Source organism: Quercus robur, chromosome 5 (genome assembly GCF_932294415.1).
Source record: "Quercus robur chromosome 5, dhQueRobu3.1, whole genome shotgun sequence".
NCBI classification, from domain to species: domain Eukaryota; kingdom Viridiplantae; phylum Streptophyta; class Magnoliopsida; order Fagales; family Fagaceae; genus Quercus; species Quercus robur.
Window position 1 is genome coordinate 88,173,432 of NC_065538.1, and position 20,001 is coordinate 88,193,432.

At 33.8% G+C, this 20,001-nt stretch overlaps 1 protein-coding gene across 2 annotated transcripts; it reads left to right on the forward strand.

Moving 5' to 3' along the window:
* Nucleotides 1-6,935: 6,935 nt before the first annotated feature.
* LOC126727636 (putative disease resistance protein RGA3) lies at nt 6,936-18,518 on the forward strand. 2 transcript variants are annotated; one of them, XM_050433505.1, is made up of 16 exons: nt 6,936-9,968; nt 10,312-10,498; nt 10,587-10,691; nt 11,190-11,243; nt 11,376-11,476; nt 11,594-11,683; nt 12,262-12,588; nt 13,791-14,212; nt 14,709-14,810; nt 14,967-15,047; nt 15,221-15,370; nt 15,680-15,833; nt 16,337-16,619; nt 17,052-17,169; nt 17,471-17,810; nt 17,994-18,518. In XM_050433505.1, the coding sequence occupies exon 1, from the start codon at nt 7,033-7,035 to the stop codon at nt 9,799-9,801; it is 2,769 nt and encodes a 922-aa protein (XP_050289462.1). In that variant the 5' UTR covers nt 6,936-7,032; the 3' UTR covers nt 9,802-9,968; nt 10,312-10,498; nt 10,587-10,691; nt 11,190-11,243; nt 11,376-11,476; nt 11,594-11,683; nt 12,262-12,588; nt 13,791-14,212; nt 14,709-14,810; nt 14,967-15,047; nt 15,221-15,370; nt 15,680-15,833; nt 16,337-16,619; nt 17,052-17,169; nt 17,471-17,810; nt 17,994-18,518. The 2 variants fall into 2 exon arrangements, with proteins under 2 accessions (XP_050289462.1, XP_050289463.1); XM_050433506.1 differs by having other exon boundaries at nt 11,597-11,683.
* Nucleotides 18,519-20,001: the final 1,483 nt, after the last annotated feature.

A 20,001-nucleotide genomic window follows, 5' to 3' on the forward strand; every position in this document is an offset into this window, starting at 1 on the left:
TGTCATATGTCCAGTAATGGGATGAGTCCAAAATAGTCTATATCCAGCTATGGTTTATGGCTCACGTTCAACATAATAAGATATGTCCAGTAATGGTTTATATCCAAATAATGTATGTCCAGCAATGGTTTATTTCCAAATAATACATATCCAGCAGTGGTGTTTGTCCAACTGATACATATCCAATAATGGTTCATGTCCAAATAATATACATGTCCAACGGTGATTTATGTCCAGGTAATATAGGTCTAGCAGTGGGATGGATTCAATTTATTAAATATGTTCTTTAGTGAAATATTACTGAATCCAAGTTTATTAAATAGTAAGATATTGTTGGAGTAATTTTCATCTGGCGGTATAGTGGGAATGAAACAATATGTACTCAATAATATAAGTTTATAGATTGAGACATAATAACTTATCTTGATATGATTCGTGGTTCTAGCTATAGCATCACTTTATATGGCTTGTGGCTCCAGTCATATAGCATCAATGAGCTGATAACATTCTAGCAGTATAATAACATGAGTCCAATGGTATAGTTATAATGAAGGAAAATATACTTAATGATGTAAGTTTAGGGAATTTAGCACGAAATTTCCAAACCCGTGAGATACAAAAATAGAGAAAAACACGCCAAAGAAAATAATCACACGCACAAGACAATATTTACATAGTTTGGCAATTTGCCTACGTATACGGAGTTGCAGAGATTTCACTATTAATAGGGAAAAATACAGAGTATGGTAGTACAATTTTTCTCTCTCTCAAAAACTATATCAAAAAACACTAATCTCCAAAACAACAGTTTTTATATCCTGCACACAGGATTCACAATGGATTACAAGCCTTCGCTCCATGGACTAAATCTCAGAAAATCTCCCATTAAAAACCATGCAACATTATTTCGGTCGGGTCATCATTCAGATCAAACACAACTAGACTCCACGAAGCCCAATAGTAAGTTTAGAGATGAAGACATAATGACTTATTTTTATATGGTTCGTGGCTCCAGTCGTATAACATCAATGGACATAACATTCCAGCAACATGATAATATGTCTAGCGGTATAATATGATATTATGAGTCTTTTCATGGTGACTTCATGATTGAAGGGGGAAAAATGGGTGCAACTGGAGAAAGAGATAATATGTCCAGCTGTATGCATAGATTAGTTAAATTTATCCATTTTATCATACACTTAAATGATTTTCCCCATGTCATGCTTTTTTAGTTTTTAGTCAAATATGATGGTTGAGTCATCAATTTTGGTGAAAAATTTTACTTGTCATATAAAACAAATGAAAATATTTTATTGAAAGTGTTTTACATGTAAAATTATTTACCTGTTATGCTTGAAAATATTTTACTTCATAACAAACGATGCATTGATGCAAAATTTTTTCGATCAAGCTATTTATTATCCCTGCATAATTTTCCTATTCTTTTGATATGTATTAAAATTGTGGTAAAATATTTTACAAAAACAAATAGTAGTCAATAGCTTCCCTCACCCCTTCTAGTGGCTAGGTCACCAGTCCGGTTACCAGAGACACTATTCCAACAAGCAGTGTTGGAAGCTCGATAATTGAAACTGTTGTTTTGGGCACTAGTGTTGGAGGTTTGGAGGCTGGAGACGCCATTCAGGCCACCAATTGTGGCAGTCTGATCATTGGCGACATCACTTTGGTGGCTGTCGTTGGTAGTCCAATTGCTAGAGCCACTGTTATGACTGTCAATTTCAATGATCTGATCATCAAACCTCCAGCACCAACAACTATGATGGCTAAGTCGTCGATTTTGGGGAAAAATTTTACTTGTCATACCAAACAGATGAAAATATTTTTTTGAAGATGTTTATATGTAAATTTTTCTACATGTCATGCTTGAAAATATTTTACTTCGTAGCAAACAAAGCATTAGTGCAACAAATTCTCAATCAAGCTGTTTGTTATCCCCACATAATTTTCCTTCAATTTCTTTGTAGTGGATAATAGTTGAGCCTGTCAATTGATACGTATTCAATGCCATGACCTGATTTTAAAGCCTGCTGGGTTTGATTCAATGCTGGGTTTTCAATATATAATTGTTGGGTTTGAAGCTTTGGTTTGGATTTGTGTTAAGTAAGTGGCTTGCTTGGTCAACAGTAAACTAGGAGAAAATATATAATGTACCTAATACATATATTCGCCGTTTTACATATATTCCTTTGCTTTCACGGATCTTGCTTGTGTTCAGTGGAACCGGCCACAGGACACCCGCTCTCTACTTTCACATCAAATAAACCCCACAAGTGAGACCCATCCCATGTGAGGCGGTTAATAATTAATACCACCTCGATATCTGGTGACTGAGGAGGTTGAGCTGTCATTTGCTGGAGGAGTTCACATTCCTTTGTTTTTATGGTGAATGAATCACATACTTCACGTTTGCCCGAGGAGTAGACTAGGGGCCACATTTTGTTGTATTGAGAATCTTGTAAGTTTTTCACCAATTGACAGGATCAATATCAGAATTGTGTTTTTTTTTTTTTTTAGATAAGAGTGCTTTTGTTTTTTGACTCTACTTTTTTCACTCAATTGTTTGGTGCTCCTCTATAATCTAAATAGACATTTTTTCTCCTTTCATTAATGAATCACCTTATTAGTTATTTCCTCTTTGACAGTTTCGTACTTATTGATTTTGGTCATGCCAATCCATTATAAAATCTATAGTTGCTTTCTTATCATAGGTGATGAATTTTGGTGACAATATGATTTCTTTTTATTTAAAAGAATCATAATACGATGTATTTTTTTTTCTTCCAAGATGAACCATAATAAAATGCTGTCATTTTTTAAATGCCAAATAAATATATTTATTATTATTTGTTGTTCTTATGAACAATAATTGATAAATAGGTAATATAAAAATTATCGTTTAAATAATCACATATCATATAAATTAGAATTTATTATGAAATTAGAGAACAAAAGAGATATATTACCTTGATGATGCTTCAAAATTGAACTCATAACATTAGAAGCAAATTACCATTCATTCATATATTTTTTAGATGGCGGGATTGAGGAGTAGACCATGTCACTGTCTTGAAACAATACACGTAGGGGTGTTTGAGGTGCGGTGTGGTTTTGGGCCATTTTTAACACTGCAATTTGCGATGCGGTTTAACAAAAACCATAATCGCACTGCACCTTATTTTTGCGGCTGTATAAGATACGGTTTGAACAGTTTGAAACCAGTATATTTTTCAAAATTTGGGCATTTCTTGCCCACCCAAAAATGATTTTTCCCTTTGTTTTGGGCCAAGTTTTAAACTATTGAGTTAATTTTTTTTTTTTTTGGAATTTTGAGTTGACTTTCCTAATCAACACTGGCTAAAAGTATTAAACTTAAAAAAAATAGGGTTATTAAACTATTAATAATATATTTAATATTAAAAAAATTAATATATTAATATATAGAGAGGATGTTGTGTGGTGCGGTTTGTATGGTTTTCTTATTATAAAACCGCAAACTGTACTACAACATGCGGTGCAGTGCATTGTTACCTGCAGTGCAATGTGGTAATGCTATTTTGTGAGCAGTTTTGGTGTAGTTTTGCGGTTTGTGCGGTTTTGAGGAACACCCCTAGATACACGCATTTATGGGGTTTCCAGTGCAATAGACTAAACATTGGGCGTGCTGTCCTCGAGATACAACAATCCAATCACTTGCGCTAATTATCCTTCAAGCCTACATCACTTGTAAGATAGGAAGCTCTCAATAATACTTCCTTATTATCTAGAAAAATAATGTGTAGAAAATATAGTTGTATATTTTTATATATATTACTTCAGAATATTACATATATGTAATATACATTTGACGACAAACTCTTAGATAAGTTTTTATTTTTTATTTTTTTTTAACAAAGTGAGAAATCTTTTTTATTTTTTTATTTTTTAAGAATACTAAGTATTTTAACACACATACAAAGGGAGAGAAGATAAAGTTTTAAAAAAACTGACAGTGATGTATAATGTATATCCAAAAGGGCTTAACTCTTGTATACATACACAACACTAATATATATTATATCTCTATCTTGCTCTTCGGCTGACAACCACTAATATATATATATGAGATGGGTTCAAGTTACACCGGGTGTAACTCCACAAGAGTTACACATTTTTTAAACCGTAGATTTATGAGAGATCCAACGGATAAAAACAAAACACCATTATCCATTACAACATTAAATACTTACCTAATTAATAATCTCCTCATTATCTCTCTCCTCATTAAATATTACTTATGTCTCTTTTTCTCTCTCCTTATTAAAGTCTTTCTTTTCATTTTCTTTGCAACTGCTCCTACGTTTCTACTTTGTGCACTTAACACCTGAATATTATTGCATTGGACTCAGATGCTCTCTTCCAATCAACATATACTGGCAAAGTAAGGAGATAATCTGTGTTAAGTGCAGATGTCAACATCAAATCCCTAGCTGATAATTCTTCAAACTGAGCGTCACAAAGAAGTTACATAAAAGCACGCTGGAAACGAGTAGCAACAGCAACTCTGTGAACAAATTTGCACGATATGTTCAATATACCTGAAGGATGAAGCTGAACAACAACTACAATATCATATATGCTTACCTGAATATAAAAAAAAAAATACAATACCTCATATAACCATCTAACATCTAGGAAGCCTTCATATATTCTCACAAAAAAGTTTCAACAAAATAAACATACTATGAAGCCTTCATAATACCTCAGCCATGAGTGTTTTTCCAATTATTTTCACCCTTAGACCTATTATTTTGGCAGATCTCAAATGAAATTGGTCATGAATATTTTAGAAATACTTAGCCACAACAATTGTTCTCTAAAATAATTGTGACTTTGGCCATAAGTGATTCTTAAAAAAATGTTGTTATAGCACTAATTCCAGTACCTTGAAACAATGGTGTTAGAAATCAATGGTTGAGGCTTAAAGTGCATGGAACCAAAAAGACGTGGACAGAGAAAGGAGAAAACAATGACGGTGGAGATCTGAGAGTTCAATGCTGTTTTTTTTTTTTTTTTTTTTTTTCCCTACATTTAATAGGAAGAGTTAATGTCAACCACTAATTTATAGGGAATAATTATGACATAGCAAGAGTGTTTTCTAACCATTTGATCTAAAAAAAATCTATGGTCTTAAAAATGTGTAATTTTTGTGAAGTTACACCAGGTGTAACTTGAACCCATCTCTATATATATATATATATATATATAATAGTAGTTAAGAGGAGCATTCTCATTAACATAGCTTTACAGGTAGCAATAGTGAATACAAAGGAATTCAATACGTTTTCCATAACCATTAACATGTAGCAAACAAACTTTTGACTTCTCACATCTCCTTAAATCAAATAACAAACATTTATAGTATATACCAATAATTTCCATATTAAAATCGCTAGAACGTTTAAAACAGAAACGGTTTATAAGGAAATGTATTTGACAAGGAAATATTGCTATATACATTAGGAAAATTATTAGATACTTCCAGAGTATGCATTTATGGTACTCTTATAGTACATAATAATTTTCCCATTACATTAAGCCACTACAATTCATTTAGTCAGAAACCCAGAATCATTACGAAATAAAAAATTGATGTATTTGAAATTATTATCAGATTTGAATTTCAATAATAACAAAGAAACTGATATAGCCATTAAAGGATAAAAATAATTTTAATCAATTCACTTGAAAAAAAATAAATTTTAATGTGGGTTCTAGTTAGTTCAATTGGTAAAATCTCTGATGATTGTATAAGAGATTTAGGGTTCAATTTCCGCTAACACCAAAAACTGATTGATGTCTTAGTTTGATGATAATGAGCTATCATCAAGAGTGGACAATATAGGTTGAAACTCTAAAAAAAATTAAAATTTTTAAAAATATTTTTATCAAAATAATCCAATATTATTTTATTATCTACATTAACATCTAACATGCCAATAGTGCACTTGGTTTACCATGTAAACAATTTTCGTTACTAAGATGACTACATGAACCAAAAAAGTAACGATTTTGATTTCTAAGAACTAAAATAAGTGTTTTAAAAAAAATAGGGACCAAAACGAGAATTGACCCAAATATAGGAACCAAAACAAGAATTGATTGAAAATGTATGGACAAAAAGTGTATTTTCGTCTTTGTATAAATGCATTTGTAGCCTAGAAGCAAGACTGTTATTGGGTATTCCGAGAGCATACTCATTCTCTCTCTCACATAGAGGTGGGTCTCACCCACCATGTTGCCCAACCCAATGTGAGAGAGAGGGAGTATACTCCTTGATTACCCAATAAATTTCCCTAAAAGCATGATACCACAATTGTTTTCAACAAAGGCTTAAATATGATTTTGGTTCCCATATTTTAGGGTCACTTTGTTCCCTATATTTTAGTAGTAGTCAAATTGATCCATCTTATTTTCATCTTGCAATTAATTTAGTCCCTACTATCAAATCACAATTTTTTTTTGCACTTTTTTGGTAACCAAACAAAAAACTCAAATTAAATTTACTAACTCCAACTTTCGTGTATACAAATATCAACTTAGCAACTAAAACAATTTGAAAATACACTGCCAATATGACTAACCGCAGTCGAAAATAACATAACCAAGTTAGCGACTAGGCAAATGTAAAGACTAAAACAATTTGAAAATACATGACCAATTTGACCAACTACAGTGAAAATAACATAACCAAGTTAACTACTAGCCAAATGTAAAGTCTAAATTATTCGGCAAAAAAATGTAATGTCTAAATTAACAATGACTCTGGAAGTTGCAAAATAATATATTCTCTTTCAATAAAATGAAAAGATCATATATTTTATTATTATATCAATTTCTTCTATAAATTATTGAGTGGTTCAATATAAAAGCAGGATATAGAAGAATAGGGACAACAACTCTTATTGATTGCATCATTATCTCCTCCTTCAGTTTCTTCTGTCATTATCTCTCAAACTTCCATCTCCAACTATGGCTGATGCACTACTTGCTGATCTCGTAAAGCAGTTGGGTTCAATCGCTTATCAACAGGCTCTACAAGAGATCCAGTTGCTCGTTGGCGTTGATGAAGAAGTTGAAAAGCTCCAAGAAAAGCTCGGAATCATCCAGGCGGTGCTGGACGATGCGGAGGAAAGACATGCAGTGAAGAATCGTACTGAGAAGGTTTTGTTAGAGCAGCTCAAAGACAAATACTACGAGATGGATGACGTGTTGGACACCTGGAACACTGCAAGGATCAAATCAAAGATTGAGAAAGATGGTGACACTGCTGCCGTGAAGAAGATGGTATGCCCCTTCCCTTCTCCTTCATGTTGTTTTAACCTTCCTCTTCGTCATGACGTTGGTCGCAAGATAAAAACACTGAATGAAACATTAGATAATATTCTCAATAACAGAGAGAAGTATGGGATTGACTTGACAAGGCAATTAACTATAAAAAATAATGTAAAAAAAACTACATCAGACGATGTTGATGAGTCCGATATTACTGGTCGTGATGAGGACATTAAAAATCTACTGAGCAACCTATTAGACATGGGTAGTACTCAAGTAGAAACATTTCCTCGTGTCATCTCATTAGTGGGCATGGGGGGTATAGGAAAATCAACTCTAGCCCAACTAGCCTACAATGATCCTGAAGTGAAAGAACATTTTCAAAAAAGAATGTGGGTCTGTGTCTCCAATCCTTTTGATCAGATAACGGTTGCCAAGGCAATCATTCAGGAGATTGACCCTAAACATACATCCCTTAATTATATTACTGAATTTCAAACTCTATCGAATGAAATTCGTGCTTTGATTGAGGGAAAAAGGTTCTTTCTTGTCTTAGATGATGTGTGGACTGATGATCCCAGTGATTGGGAACCATTCAGAAATAAACTCAAATATGGTGCCCAAGGCAGTAGAATTTTAGTAACCACACGTAATAACAATGTTGCGAAGATGATGGGTGGTGATAGGCCCCACATTGTCAATTTGGGGATCTTGTCTGATGAGGATTGCTGGTTGATGTTAAGTAAAAAGGCGTTTTCTAATGAGGATCAAGAGCAATGTAAGGATCTAGAAAACCTAGGCAAACAACTAGCACATAAGTGCAATGGCTTGCCACTTGCTGCAAAGATTCTAGGGAGTCACATGCGTGGCAAGAGAGAGGAGGAAGAGTGGGTCAAAGTTTTGCAGAGTGATTTGTGGAAATTAGAAAAAATTGAAGAAACTCTTTTAGGACCATTGTTGTTGAGTTATTATGAATTGTCCTTAGAAGAGAAAAAATGTCTGTTATACTGTGTTGTCTTTCCAAAAGATCATCTTTTTGATAGATTTGAGTTAATCATCCATTGGATGGCACAGGGATATATTCCCTCAGAAGTTGATACGGAAATGGAAGACAAAGCAGAACATTACTTTGAAAATTTAGCCATGCACTCTTTTTTTCAAGATTTTGACAGGGATGAAAAAGATCGTAGAATTGTACGTTGCAAAATGCATGATATTGTGCATGAATTTGTAAAGTCAATGACAAAAGATGTATGCTTCACAATCAACAGTGATGAGAAGGATGAGAAAGATGTTAAAAGGGCTTCCCAGCTGTCGTTAGTAGTTAAAAAAACAGTTCCTAATTATCTCGCTAATGTGAAAAGTCTACGCCTCCTCAATTTGACTGTTTGTTCTTCTCAAACTGTCCCACCCAAGTTATTTGAGAATTTCACTTGTCTACGGTCATTGCATTTGAAAGGTGAATCCATAATGAAACTTCCAAAGGAGTTGGAAAATTTGATACATTTAAGATACCTCAAGTTATCTTGTTGTATTACAGAATTGCCAGAAGCGATATGTCATTTTTGTAATTTACAAAGTTTGGATGTTAGTGAGTGTAGTAAACTTAAGAAATTACCACAGGGGATGGATAAACTACTTAGCTTAAGATATCTTCTTCTTCTTTCTAACGAATCTATTGCATTTCCAAAAGGGATTGGCAAATTGACATGTCTTAGAACATTAAGTGATTTCAACATAGGTGGTAAGGATGATAAGGAAGGATGTAAACTTGAAGAATTAAAAAATTTGAATCAGCTTCGAGAGACTCTTCGAATTCATGGGTTGGGAAATCTGGTAGAGGTTGGTGAGGCTGAGAATGTACAGTTGAAGATGAAGACTTATTTGCGTGGTTTGGAGCTAGATTTTGGCTACCTAAGTAAATGTGGGGAGGAAGAAGAAAGACAGAGAATGGAGAATGATGTATTAGTTTTGAATGCCTTAGAGTTACCTCCTAGCTTGAAAAATTTAACAGTTAGGTTCTACATGGGCAGCACCATGAGTCCCAATCAGATGATGTCATTGACCACATTGAAAAAGCTTGTTCTTGTTAACTGCTATAAACTGAAGTGTTTGCCTCCTTTGGGGAAGCTGAAGTCCCTCGAATCATTAGAGATAGTGGCAGCAAATAATGTTCAAAAGGTGGGAGATGAATTTTTGGGAATTGAAGAATCTAAAAACAAGAAAGAAAACGACATCATATTCTCAAACCTGAAATCGCTCCAATTTGAGGATTTGGACAACTGGGAAGAATGGATGGGAGAAATTAGAGAAGAAACTATAATGCCAAGTCTTAATTTCTTGTCAATTACAGGTTGCTGTAAGCTAAAGTCACTGCCAATCTTCCTTCCCAAAATTCCATCATTACAGGAATTGCAGATCGAAAGGAGTCCAATTCTCGAGCAACGTTGCAAACCAAGGAAATGATTGGTTTGCAAAGTTGAACTGACCCAAGATTTCTCAGATTTCCTTTCAGACATGGACTGACCCAAGATTTCTCACATCCCAGAGTCTGAAAGTTACATCTTGGTTCAGACATTCCAAGCCTTGTTGATTCAAACGATTCCTCACATCCCCAAATTCATCATTGATTGGTAACTTATTCTTCTCTTCATTTTATTCATTCTTTTATTGTGCAATTGACTATCCTATTTGTCTGCCCAAAATTCCTACCAAAAAAAAAAAAAACACTTTTGCATATAATTTTGCTTCATTTTGCAAACCTGGTATACATGTTCTTATTTCTATGCATTCGTAATCTTCCTTTTTTTTTGGTGTGTCTATAATTAGCATAAAATGAAATTATTGGTAATATGAATCTTTCTGTTTTTCATATTGAAATATAATTTAAACTGTTATGGGTTTTGCCTAAATTTGATTTTTCTGATTCTGTTATGGTTCAATATTGTGAGGATTTTCTTCATTTTGGGTCCGTAGGTTGTTCTTACATAAAAGTGACGTTCAGAATGTATTCCACAAGTAGAGATTTTGTTAACGATGATGCTGCAATAGGAAAGGGAAATAAAGTATCTTCTATTGATGTTTGGAATGGTTTGAGCTCTCTTCAGAACCTGAAGGAAACACAATCCTCTTTTGTCCAGATTTGGCTAGCCACACTCTCTGGGTTTGTGTTTGTTTCTTTTTTCTTTATATGAAATCTTATTGCAATATTTATCTGGCCTGATTTGATCAGTATTAATATGTCATGGCAGTGAATTAATTTAAATGGTGGAAGAGCTCAACATAAGGATGATGATCTTCACACCATCACGACAATACTCCAGACCTTCGATATTGTTGTGGCAACTGGAAATGATGTGAGTATAGTTGGGTCTTAAATCCCATTAAAACAGATTGAATTCTTAAACCATATCAGTAATCAATTCAATAGTGAAAATTATTACATACCAGTGGATTGAGTGCTAGTCTTCTTTTTATTTCTCTTACATTTTTGATGCCGTTTGATTGGAGATGATCAAATTCCTCAGATTGGTTGTTCATGAAACAGAGTTTTCTCATGAATGAATAAACAAAACTATTTTTACAAATGTCTTCTGTAAAATAATCCCACCAATTGAATGTCATTATTTGTGTTCTTGAATATGAAAGAATGAACATCACTCTCTTCTAATCTTGACAATGAAACATTACACTGTCAATGCAAATATATCATATATGAACATTATCGGAAAAATGTTTCAAAGTATAATTAGATCAACTTGTTTGCCATTTTCATTCGTAGATCTAGATCTGCCTTTTCAACCAACTCCTAAATGTGGCATTCAAAATCATTATTGTTTGATTTTTTTTCTTAGGTTTACTTAACAAGATGAGATGGAACTTGGAAAGGGGCCTCTGTGATTTTTTAGGTAATACAGTTACGTTGCTTTGACACTCATCCTCAGTGCAACAAAGAAAGAGTCAATAATCCAAGTTTTTTTTATGGGGAAATTTTTACAATCATATTATGTAGTTTTTTACAAAGCTGATGTTTAATGCAGTAAATGAGGAGCCATGGTCTTTGAGTTGCAATTGCAGGAACATCGAATGATGAGGACATGCCAGTACTGCTCATGCCATACTCGACTTCTGAAATTTGATGGTCATATATACTCATCTGATGCAAAACTTTGACTTGATATTATGACTCTCTCATATTGTGTATTATCATCTTCTTAGCTCAGGTTATTGACATGTCCTTTGGTTTTATGTTGTAAAGAAGGCTCAACAAGATATTCATGCAGCCCATATTAACTCAAAAGGCATTGAGAATGGTATCAGTCATGTGAGTTAATGGGCCACTACAGTGGTAAGCTTCATTTCTTTGCATAGCTATTTTAATAGAATAAAGGGTGACTTGAAAAAATGTTGGGTTGATGTGAAGCTATGCTTAATATTACAGTAAAATAATCTTACAAGGAAAAGAAAGCTATATATTTTCCTTACTACTGATAAAACTATGAAGATTTATCATTCATGGCTAAAAACAAGGGCAATTATTTAAGCTATATTTTTATTCCATTTCTCTTTTTCATTGACTTAGTGATATCTATGCGTGGATGGGAGATGCCTCCATAATTTAGGAGCAGTTTATGTTTCCTTTTCTCCTTTCTTTTTTCCCCCATTCTACCTAGGTACTTGTATATTATTTGATTAATTTTAACCCCATCTTTATTTGTTTTTTTTACTTCTATCTGAACAAACCTTAAGCATCCTCAAATGATCCTCAAAGAGTTGGTTTTCTATGTTGTGGTCATGTGGAGTTCAAATTTGAATTTTTGGAGATCCCTAATTTTGATTAGAATGGGTTATGTTTTATTTAGAAGTTTCTACACAATGATAATTTGAAATTTTGAAATTTGTTTAAAAGAACATTCTTTTCTGTAGGAAATTTGGAGGACTACCATTAAAGTTGTTGTGGCTCGATTTCGTAAAATCATTGACAATGTCACATCAATTGGAACTCCGGTACTCTGTATGCTTTAATTGATTTGTTAACTACAGGTCATATCTAACTCATCTGAATATAATCTCAATCTGGTATTAGAAACAGCATAAGACTAGAAGATTAACACAAACCGTTTATCAGGAAGGAAGATCAAGATCAATCTCAAAGAAAACAACCCATTTGGCTGGTCATGGATTCAGCTGTGGAAATAAATAAGCATGAGCCTGAATCTTCCAGGCTCATGAGAGATTGACTCTCAAAATATGGTACATGATATATTTTTCCAGTAACTCCTGTTTTGTTTGTTCAATTGACAAAAGCATTCTTATTTTTTCTTATACCATGCATGAAAGTCTTTGGTAGCTCTGTTTTGTGATATGAATTGGTACTATCTATAGTGAGTTACTTTTATGCTCCTTGTTGTTCTTAGGAAGTAATAAATTTCTGCATTTCTGTTGATTTTGATGTTTCGTTAGTTTAGATCAACTTGGAATAAGATTAGGGAAAGACATCCAGTTGTTAATTAGAGGGCTTTGGTTTGATTTTCTACTGCTATTTGCAAGCATGCCTTCATTTGTTGGCTAACTCTTATGGATAGACTTACCACTCCTGACAGGGTTGGTAAATGGGGATAAGTCTGACCTTGTATGTGTGTTCTATAGGAGAAAGCAAGAGTCCAGAGATCGCATATTTTATGACTGTTTCTCTAATAAAAGGCTATAGCAATAGGTGTTAAGGTTTTGTTTAGTCAGCAAGCAGCTGAATGATTGGAATTCTGTGTTTTGCTGAGGTATTCATTCCTTGAAAGTAAATGTTTCAGAACTATTGTTTGCAAGTTAGCTTGGGCTGCCTTCGTTAATTACATATGGTGTCAAGGCAATGCTAATGTTCACAAGGGAGTCATTTATAGCAAAGAGAAGATCTTGTGTTTAGTAAAATATGACATTAGACGTCATTAGTGTAGTTTACGGGGTTTCAAAACTCAGTGCAAAATAGAGCCATTTTGGCTGCATGGGTATATCAGTTTCTGTTTTAGAGTAGATAGATGTGTTGATTGTTTGTGTGTTTTGTAGTGGTTTGCTGTTTATGTTGTGTCAAGGTTGAACTATTTTGTGATATATTTGCTTGGTTTGTTTTTAATTTATCTCATTCGTAAAAATAATAATTAAAAAAAAAAAGTTTGTCCTACCAGTCACCCCTTAACTATTTTTTTTGATTGCTCAGATGATATGTCTCATCCATCACTTCTTTAATGGTTAGAATTTCAAATTCCTTTTTATATGTTATAAGTCCTTGAAATAGTGATTAAAATCTGGAAATTGATTTCTTTTTGAGAACATTTTCATTTTTGTCTATTGCAATATTATGCCATCTTTAAACTTCTTACTTCTAATTGATGCTTGTTAACTTGAATAATCCTTGTATGGACGACGTTGGGCTTCTGATCCCCTACTCCTTTGCCAATCAGCCTCCAACAAATGCATGTGCAAAACTCCACTCAAACTTCATGCAAGGATGATAGAAAGCCCATAGAAACTGACAATGGCAAACAGAATGGCGAGGCAGCTATACCAGATGCTTGGGTGTGGCAAATCAAAGATCAGCTCATCAGGGCTTATTTACTTCTCCCTGCCAAAAGAAACAATCCCCACATATAAAGGAAGTTTGGCAAGAACTTGGGGATATAAGCAAAGATCCTAAACAGCCAAAGAAGTGACTCAGACCACAGATGAGGATCATTAAGCTAGTTGCAAACAGTTATAAGCATGGAAAATGGTGTTGTGCGTGTTGAACTTTATAGCGACAGTGACTTCAAAAATTGGGTATTAGTTTCATCATTTGAAGCCTTAATGTCTCCGTTTCCTCCTCATCATTAGGCATTCATTGAAGGTTTGCCTTTTCCTGACTTGAACATCTATCCAATCTTTCTTTGGAAATTCATTGCCCATAGTGTTTGCTGAGATTTTGCTTGTGCAGAGTTAGCCACTCATTTGCAAAGTACCTGAAACTGAACCATATAAAACTTTGGGTTTTGGCACTTATGTGCTGAGATTGTTTTCTGTTAGCCTTTTCATATTATCTAAAGTAGAACAATATAAATAGTGGCAGCCCAGGCTAGTTCATACAACTGCTCCCCACTACAACAGTATTTCTTTACAACAACTCCAGTGATTATTAATCAAACTGTTGCCAAATCCTTCTAGAGAAGGAGCATTCACATTGAAAGAATAAATGCTCCTTGCTTTCCGTACAAATCTTGCAGAAACTAGAGTTTCATCTTTGTATCCTCACCTAATTAATATGTCAAACTTTGTTCCTAAGTACGTTTTTCTATTTTCTATCCTTTGTCCAGAATCATTGATCTTGTTTGTAAAAACTAATGCAGTTTAAAACTATTGGAGAAGCACAGTTTTATACTGGTGAAAATTGTTGAGCAAGGATGTACCTCAAATAGCCATGTCTTACATTCTGGTGCAAGATATATTTGGTAAGCTCCATCGGCTGCAAAGCTTGATACGTTAGAATAACAAAGCTCCCTTCCTCTCTGCCCTATATCATTTTCCTTGTTAATAAATTTCTATACTAAGTTCATAGATTGCATCTATGCTGAGCGATGAGGTACTATTCAACATTGTGAATGTAGCATGTCATGGATGTCAAGAAGAAATAAGGTCAACCAGTGACACATGAATTGGAAACTAGGCAATTGGCGTTTTGCATATCTGTAAGTACCACTTTCCATATCTTTTTTGTTTGAATGTGAATGACTGGTTTTCAGGTTTATCACTATAGGGGCAGGTGGTGGTTTCTATAGTAACAGAAAATTTTGTTTTTACAAGTGCATGTTTTCTTAAATTTCTTTTTTCTGATAATTAATGACCTAAGATAATATTGCAGGTGAGAGAAGTGCTAGTGTGTTAATATGTTCAATCAGCCAGTGGTATATGAATGCTTTGGTTCATCATCCATTGGTGATTCTCCAAACAATTTGGGAGGCTATTAGCTACATGATGACACGGGGCATTCAATCAGCCATTATTCTTACAGGTACTAGAGTTGTTGGCACCTTATTAATTAGTACTATAAATGTTGTGTTACTTTTATGCTCCTCATCGTGCTTAGGAAGTATTAAATTGATGCTTTTCTATTGATTTTGAAGTTTGCTAATGTAGATCAACTTGGAATAAGATTAGGGAAAAGCATTCAGTTGTTAATTGGAGGGCTTTGGTTTGGTTTTCGGCTGCTATTTTCAAGCAATGCCTTCATTTCTTGGCTAACTGTCATGGATAAACTTCCCACTCCTGACATGGCAGGTAAATGAGTATACAATTCTGATCTCATTTGTGTGTTCTGTAGGAGATATCTAGAGTCCAGGCAAGCAGTTGAATGACTGGAATTCTGTCTTATGCTGAAATATTCATTCCTTGAAAGTCAGAACTATTGCTTGCAAGTTAGCTTGGGCTGCCTTCATTTATCATATATGGCTTCAAGGCAATGCTGTGTTCGCAAGGTGTGCAAAATAGTAATTTTTGGCTGATGGGGTATATCAGTTTCTGTTTTAGTGTAGAAGTGTTATTGTTTGTGTTCTGCAGTGGTTTTCTGTTTGTGTGTGTTCTAGAGTAGCCACGTTGGTTGTTTTTGTTGTGTCAAGGTTGAACTGTTTTGTGATATCTTTTGCTTGATTTGTTTTGAATTTATCTCGTTCTTAAAAAAAAAAAATGTCAGTCATACTAGTCACCCAAAAAATTTTATTCGGACTATTCTTTGGATTGCTCAGATGATATGTCTCACCCATCCCTTCTTTAATGGTTAGAATTTTAAATTCCTTTTTACATGTTATATCTCCCTGAAATTGAGATTAAGACTTTTAAGATTGATATCTATTTTAGAGCATTTTCATTGTCGTCTATTGCGATTTAAATATTTTATAAATATGCCATCATTAAACCTCTTACTTTGAAGTTCTAAATATCTAATTGATGCTTGTAACCTTGAATAATCCCTGTATGGAAGATGTTGGGCTTCTTATCCCCTACCTTGCAAATCTGCCTCCAAGAAATAATGTGTGCAAAACCCCACTCAAACATTATGCAAGGTTGATAGAAAGAGCCCATAGAAACTGATAATGGCAAACAGAATGGCGAGGCAGCTATACCAGATGCTTGGGTGCAGCAAATTAAAGATCAGATCATCGGCACTTCTTTATTTCTCCCAGCCAGAAGAGACAATCCCCACATTACAAGGAATTTTGGAAAGAACATGGGGATATGAACAAAGATTCTAAACTGCCAATGAAGTTAGTTTTTCCTCTTTGCATATTAATATTGCCATTGACTAAATCTTCTCTAATTGTCCTTCAAGAATCGATCTGATGCTTTATTTCATTCTATTTTTGGAACATAATTGTTTAAACTTCTTCTATCTTTCACGGCAATTATATATTAATTGTTGTTGTCGTTCTCAACTCAAATCACAAATGAGGATCATTAAGCTAGTCACACAAAGTCATAAACAAGGAAAATGTTGTTGTGCAATATGGTGGTGAGTTTTATAGTGATGATGACTTGAAAAGTTTGGCTTTAGTTTCATCATTTGAAGCCTTAATGTCTCTGTTTCCTCCTCATCATTAGGAAAACATTTGAGGTTTTCCTTTTTCTGATTTGAACATCTATTTGTGGTTACTGTGCACAAAACATATGTTCTTAGCTATCCAATCTTTCTTTTGCAGTTCATTGGCCAAAGTGTTTGCTGAGATTGCCCTCAGGCAACCACTTATTTGCAAAGTACCTGAAATTGAACCATATGAAACTTTGGGGTTTTGGTACTGCATATCTCATCAAATACAGGTAGCTATTGTTCTTTTCTGTTAGCCTTTCCATATTATCTATAGTAGAACAATATAAATAGTGGCACCCAGGCTAGTTCATACAAAATGGCTTTGAAGATATTCCCTCTCAATAACTACACTGCCTACTACAACAATATATCTTTGCAACAACTCCAGCGCTTATTAATCAAACACAAAAAACACAGTTTCATCTTTGTATCCTCACCTGATTAATATGTCAAACTTTGCTCATAAGTATGTTTTTCTATTTTCTATCCTTTGTCCTGGATCATTGACCTTGTTTGTGAAAACTAATGCAGTTAAAACCTATTGGAGAAGCACAGTTTTATGTTGGTGAAAATTGTTAAGCAAGGATGCACCTCAGATAGCCATGTCTTACATTCTGGTGCAAGATATATTTGATAAGCTCCATCAGTTGCAAAGCTTCATATGTTGGAATAACAAAGCTCCCTTCCTCTCTGCCCTATATCATTTACCTTGTCCATAAATTTTTATACCAAGTTCATAGATGCAACTATGCTGAGCGATGAGGCTCCATTCAGCATTGTGAATGTAGCTTGTCATGGATGTCAAGATGAAATGAGGTCAACGAGTGATACACATGAATGGGAAACTAGGCAATTGGCGTTATGCATATCTGTAAGTACCACTTTACATATCTTTTTTGTTTGAATGTGAATGACTGGTTTTCAGGTTTATCACTATAGGCCATAGGGGCAGGTGGTGGTTTCTTAAGTCACAGAAAAATTTGTTTGTACAACTGCATGATTTTTTCTTAAATTTCATTTTTCTGATAATTAGTGACCTAAGATAATATTGCAGGTGAGAGAAGTGCTAGTGTGTTAATAATGTTCAATCAGCCAGTGTGGTATATGAATGCCTTGGTTCATTCCTGGGTGATTGTCCAAACAATTTGGGAGGCACTTAGCTGTCTGATGACACAGGGCATTCAATCAGTCATTCTTACCAGTACTTGAGCTGTTGGCACCTTATTAGAGTTGGGTCAGTGTAAGGCAAGCAGGGACTTGTGTGCTGTGACAAAGGATCTTGGCAGTTTGCACATCCCTTTCAGAGTTCTCACATTCTTTCCTGGTTCATCATCGAGCTTGAAACTGGTCAGGTTGCCGATTGTGCAGCCACATCTTTATACTCATGGCCTGAAGTAGTAAAGCAGCACATCAAAATATATGAAGGAAAATCTAATTAGGGACTGTACATTGTATTTACATTTTTCGTGCCATTCTCATACTATTTTTAATATATTTTTCATGGGTATCATTTTCATAACTAAGATACATTATATTTATACAAAATATATCACAGCACGAAGAGTGATATTGATCTACAGCTTCACTTTAAGCACACCCTGAACATGTGTTGATAATCTCTTTCAGATTCCTACAGCCCTATAGTTGTTTCATTTCGTCACACCCTGAACATGAGTTAATTGTCTCTTTTAGATTTCTATAGCCAATTGCTTCCATGCTTTAAAAACCTTGAGATCCAAAAGATTTTCTAGCTGATTACTGAATTGGGAACAATACATATTTTATCACAGGCTGAATTAATTCAGTAATCTTCCATTCAAAAGTAAGAACCGATATCAGAACAGAACCATTAGCAGAGAAAGTTAATTCCAAGTGAAACTAACAGTATACAAAAATTCATGTATCTTTAGGAGGAACTTTGTGAAATGAAGTCCAACAAGATGCATGGCTAAAATTAACACTGAACTGTCTTTTTTCTGGGAACAAGAGCTTCAAAGTAGAAGCTGAAATTATTGAAGAGAATTGAGTAGTGAGTAGTGACATTTATAGTTAACCAGAGTCTAGAATATAGCAACGCAGGATTTGTTTGCTGGATTACATAAGAAGGCATCGTATTTGTACATAAACCGTATTTGTATCTCAAAGAAAAAAAAAAAAAAAAAAAAAAAAAAAAAAAACTAATTTTTCTGGCCTCTAGATCGTTAAATTTACTTCAGAAAGAGAAGCTCATGGTTGTCTTACATGTTCCTGTGCCGTGTTGGTGTACACACCTGAAGATGAATCTTTTGTGACTTGTGATATTAAAATTGCACTAGCAACAACATTTTGGGCTTTTGACAGATCTGGACCCATGTCTCATAATATATGTCACGAGTCACGACCCATTGGCTCCATTCCTAACTGGCAATAAAAAGTATTAAATATAATATTTTAAAGTTTTTTTTTTGACCCCTTAAAATAAATATTAAATCACCTTATCATAATTTTTTTAACGCCCAACTGAAATAAGCTTGAATATGATCTTATTAATAATATCTAGGACTTTTTAAACACAAAGAAAAAGCTCAATAACAAACTAATTTCATCTAAAATCTAAAAAAATAAATAAATAAATAGCCCAACAACAAAAGTAAAAATTTGTTAATCTTAAAAAATTTGAAATAAATCAATCAAATGAGAGATAAGTGGATGAATGATTGATTGGCTATGTACATTAAAAAGATTTAGCTCGCAGGATTGATAAAGAAGATATAATGCAACAATTTCAAATATATATATATATATATATATATAAAAGAGAATTCTCCTCTTTTAATTGGATTTTTACGTGGTTCAAAAATACACTCATTAAAGAAGGATAACTTCATATAAATATAGTCATAAATGTCAAATAACAAATTTCATTTTGAATTCAAAAAAAGAATTCCTAAAATTTAAGATTTTTTCCCCTTTATGTTCAAAAGACACTTATTTCTAAAGTTTATCCTTTTTATTTGTTTAATATGTGTATATATATATATATATATATATATATATTGTTAGAGATATATTAGCCCATTAGC

Bases quoted from the DNA above. Each gene is read 5' to 3' on its own strand.
- LOC126727636 (XM_050433505.1), top strand. From the start codon at position 7,033: ATGGCTGATGCACTACTTGCTGATCTCGTAAAGCAGTTGGGTTCAATC.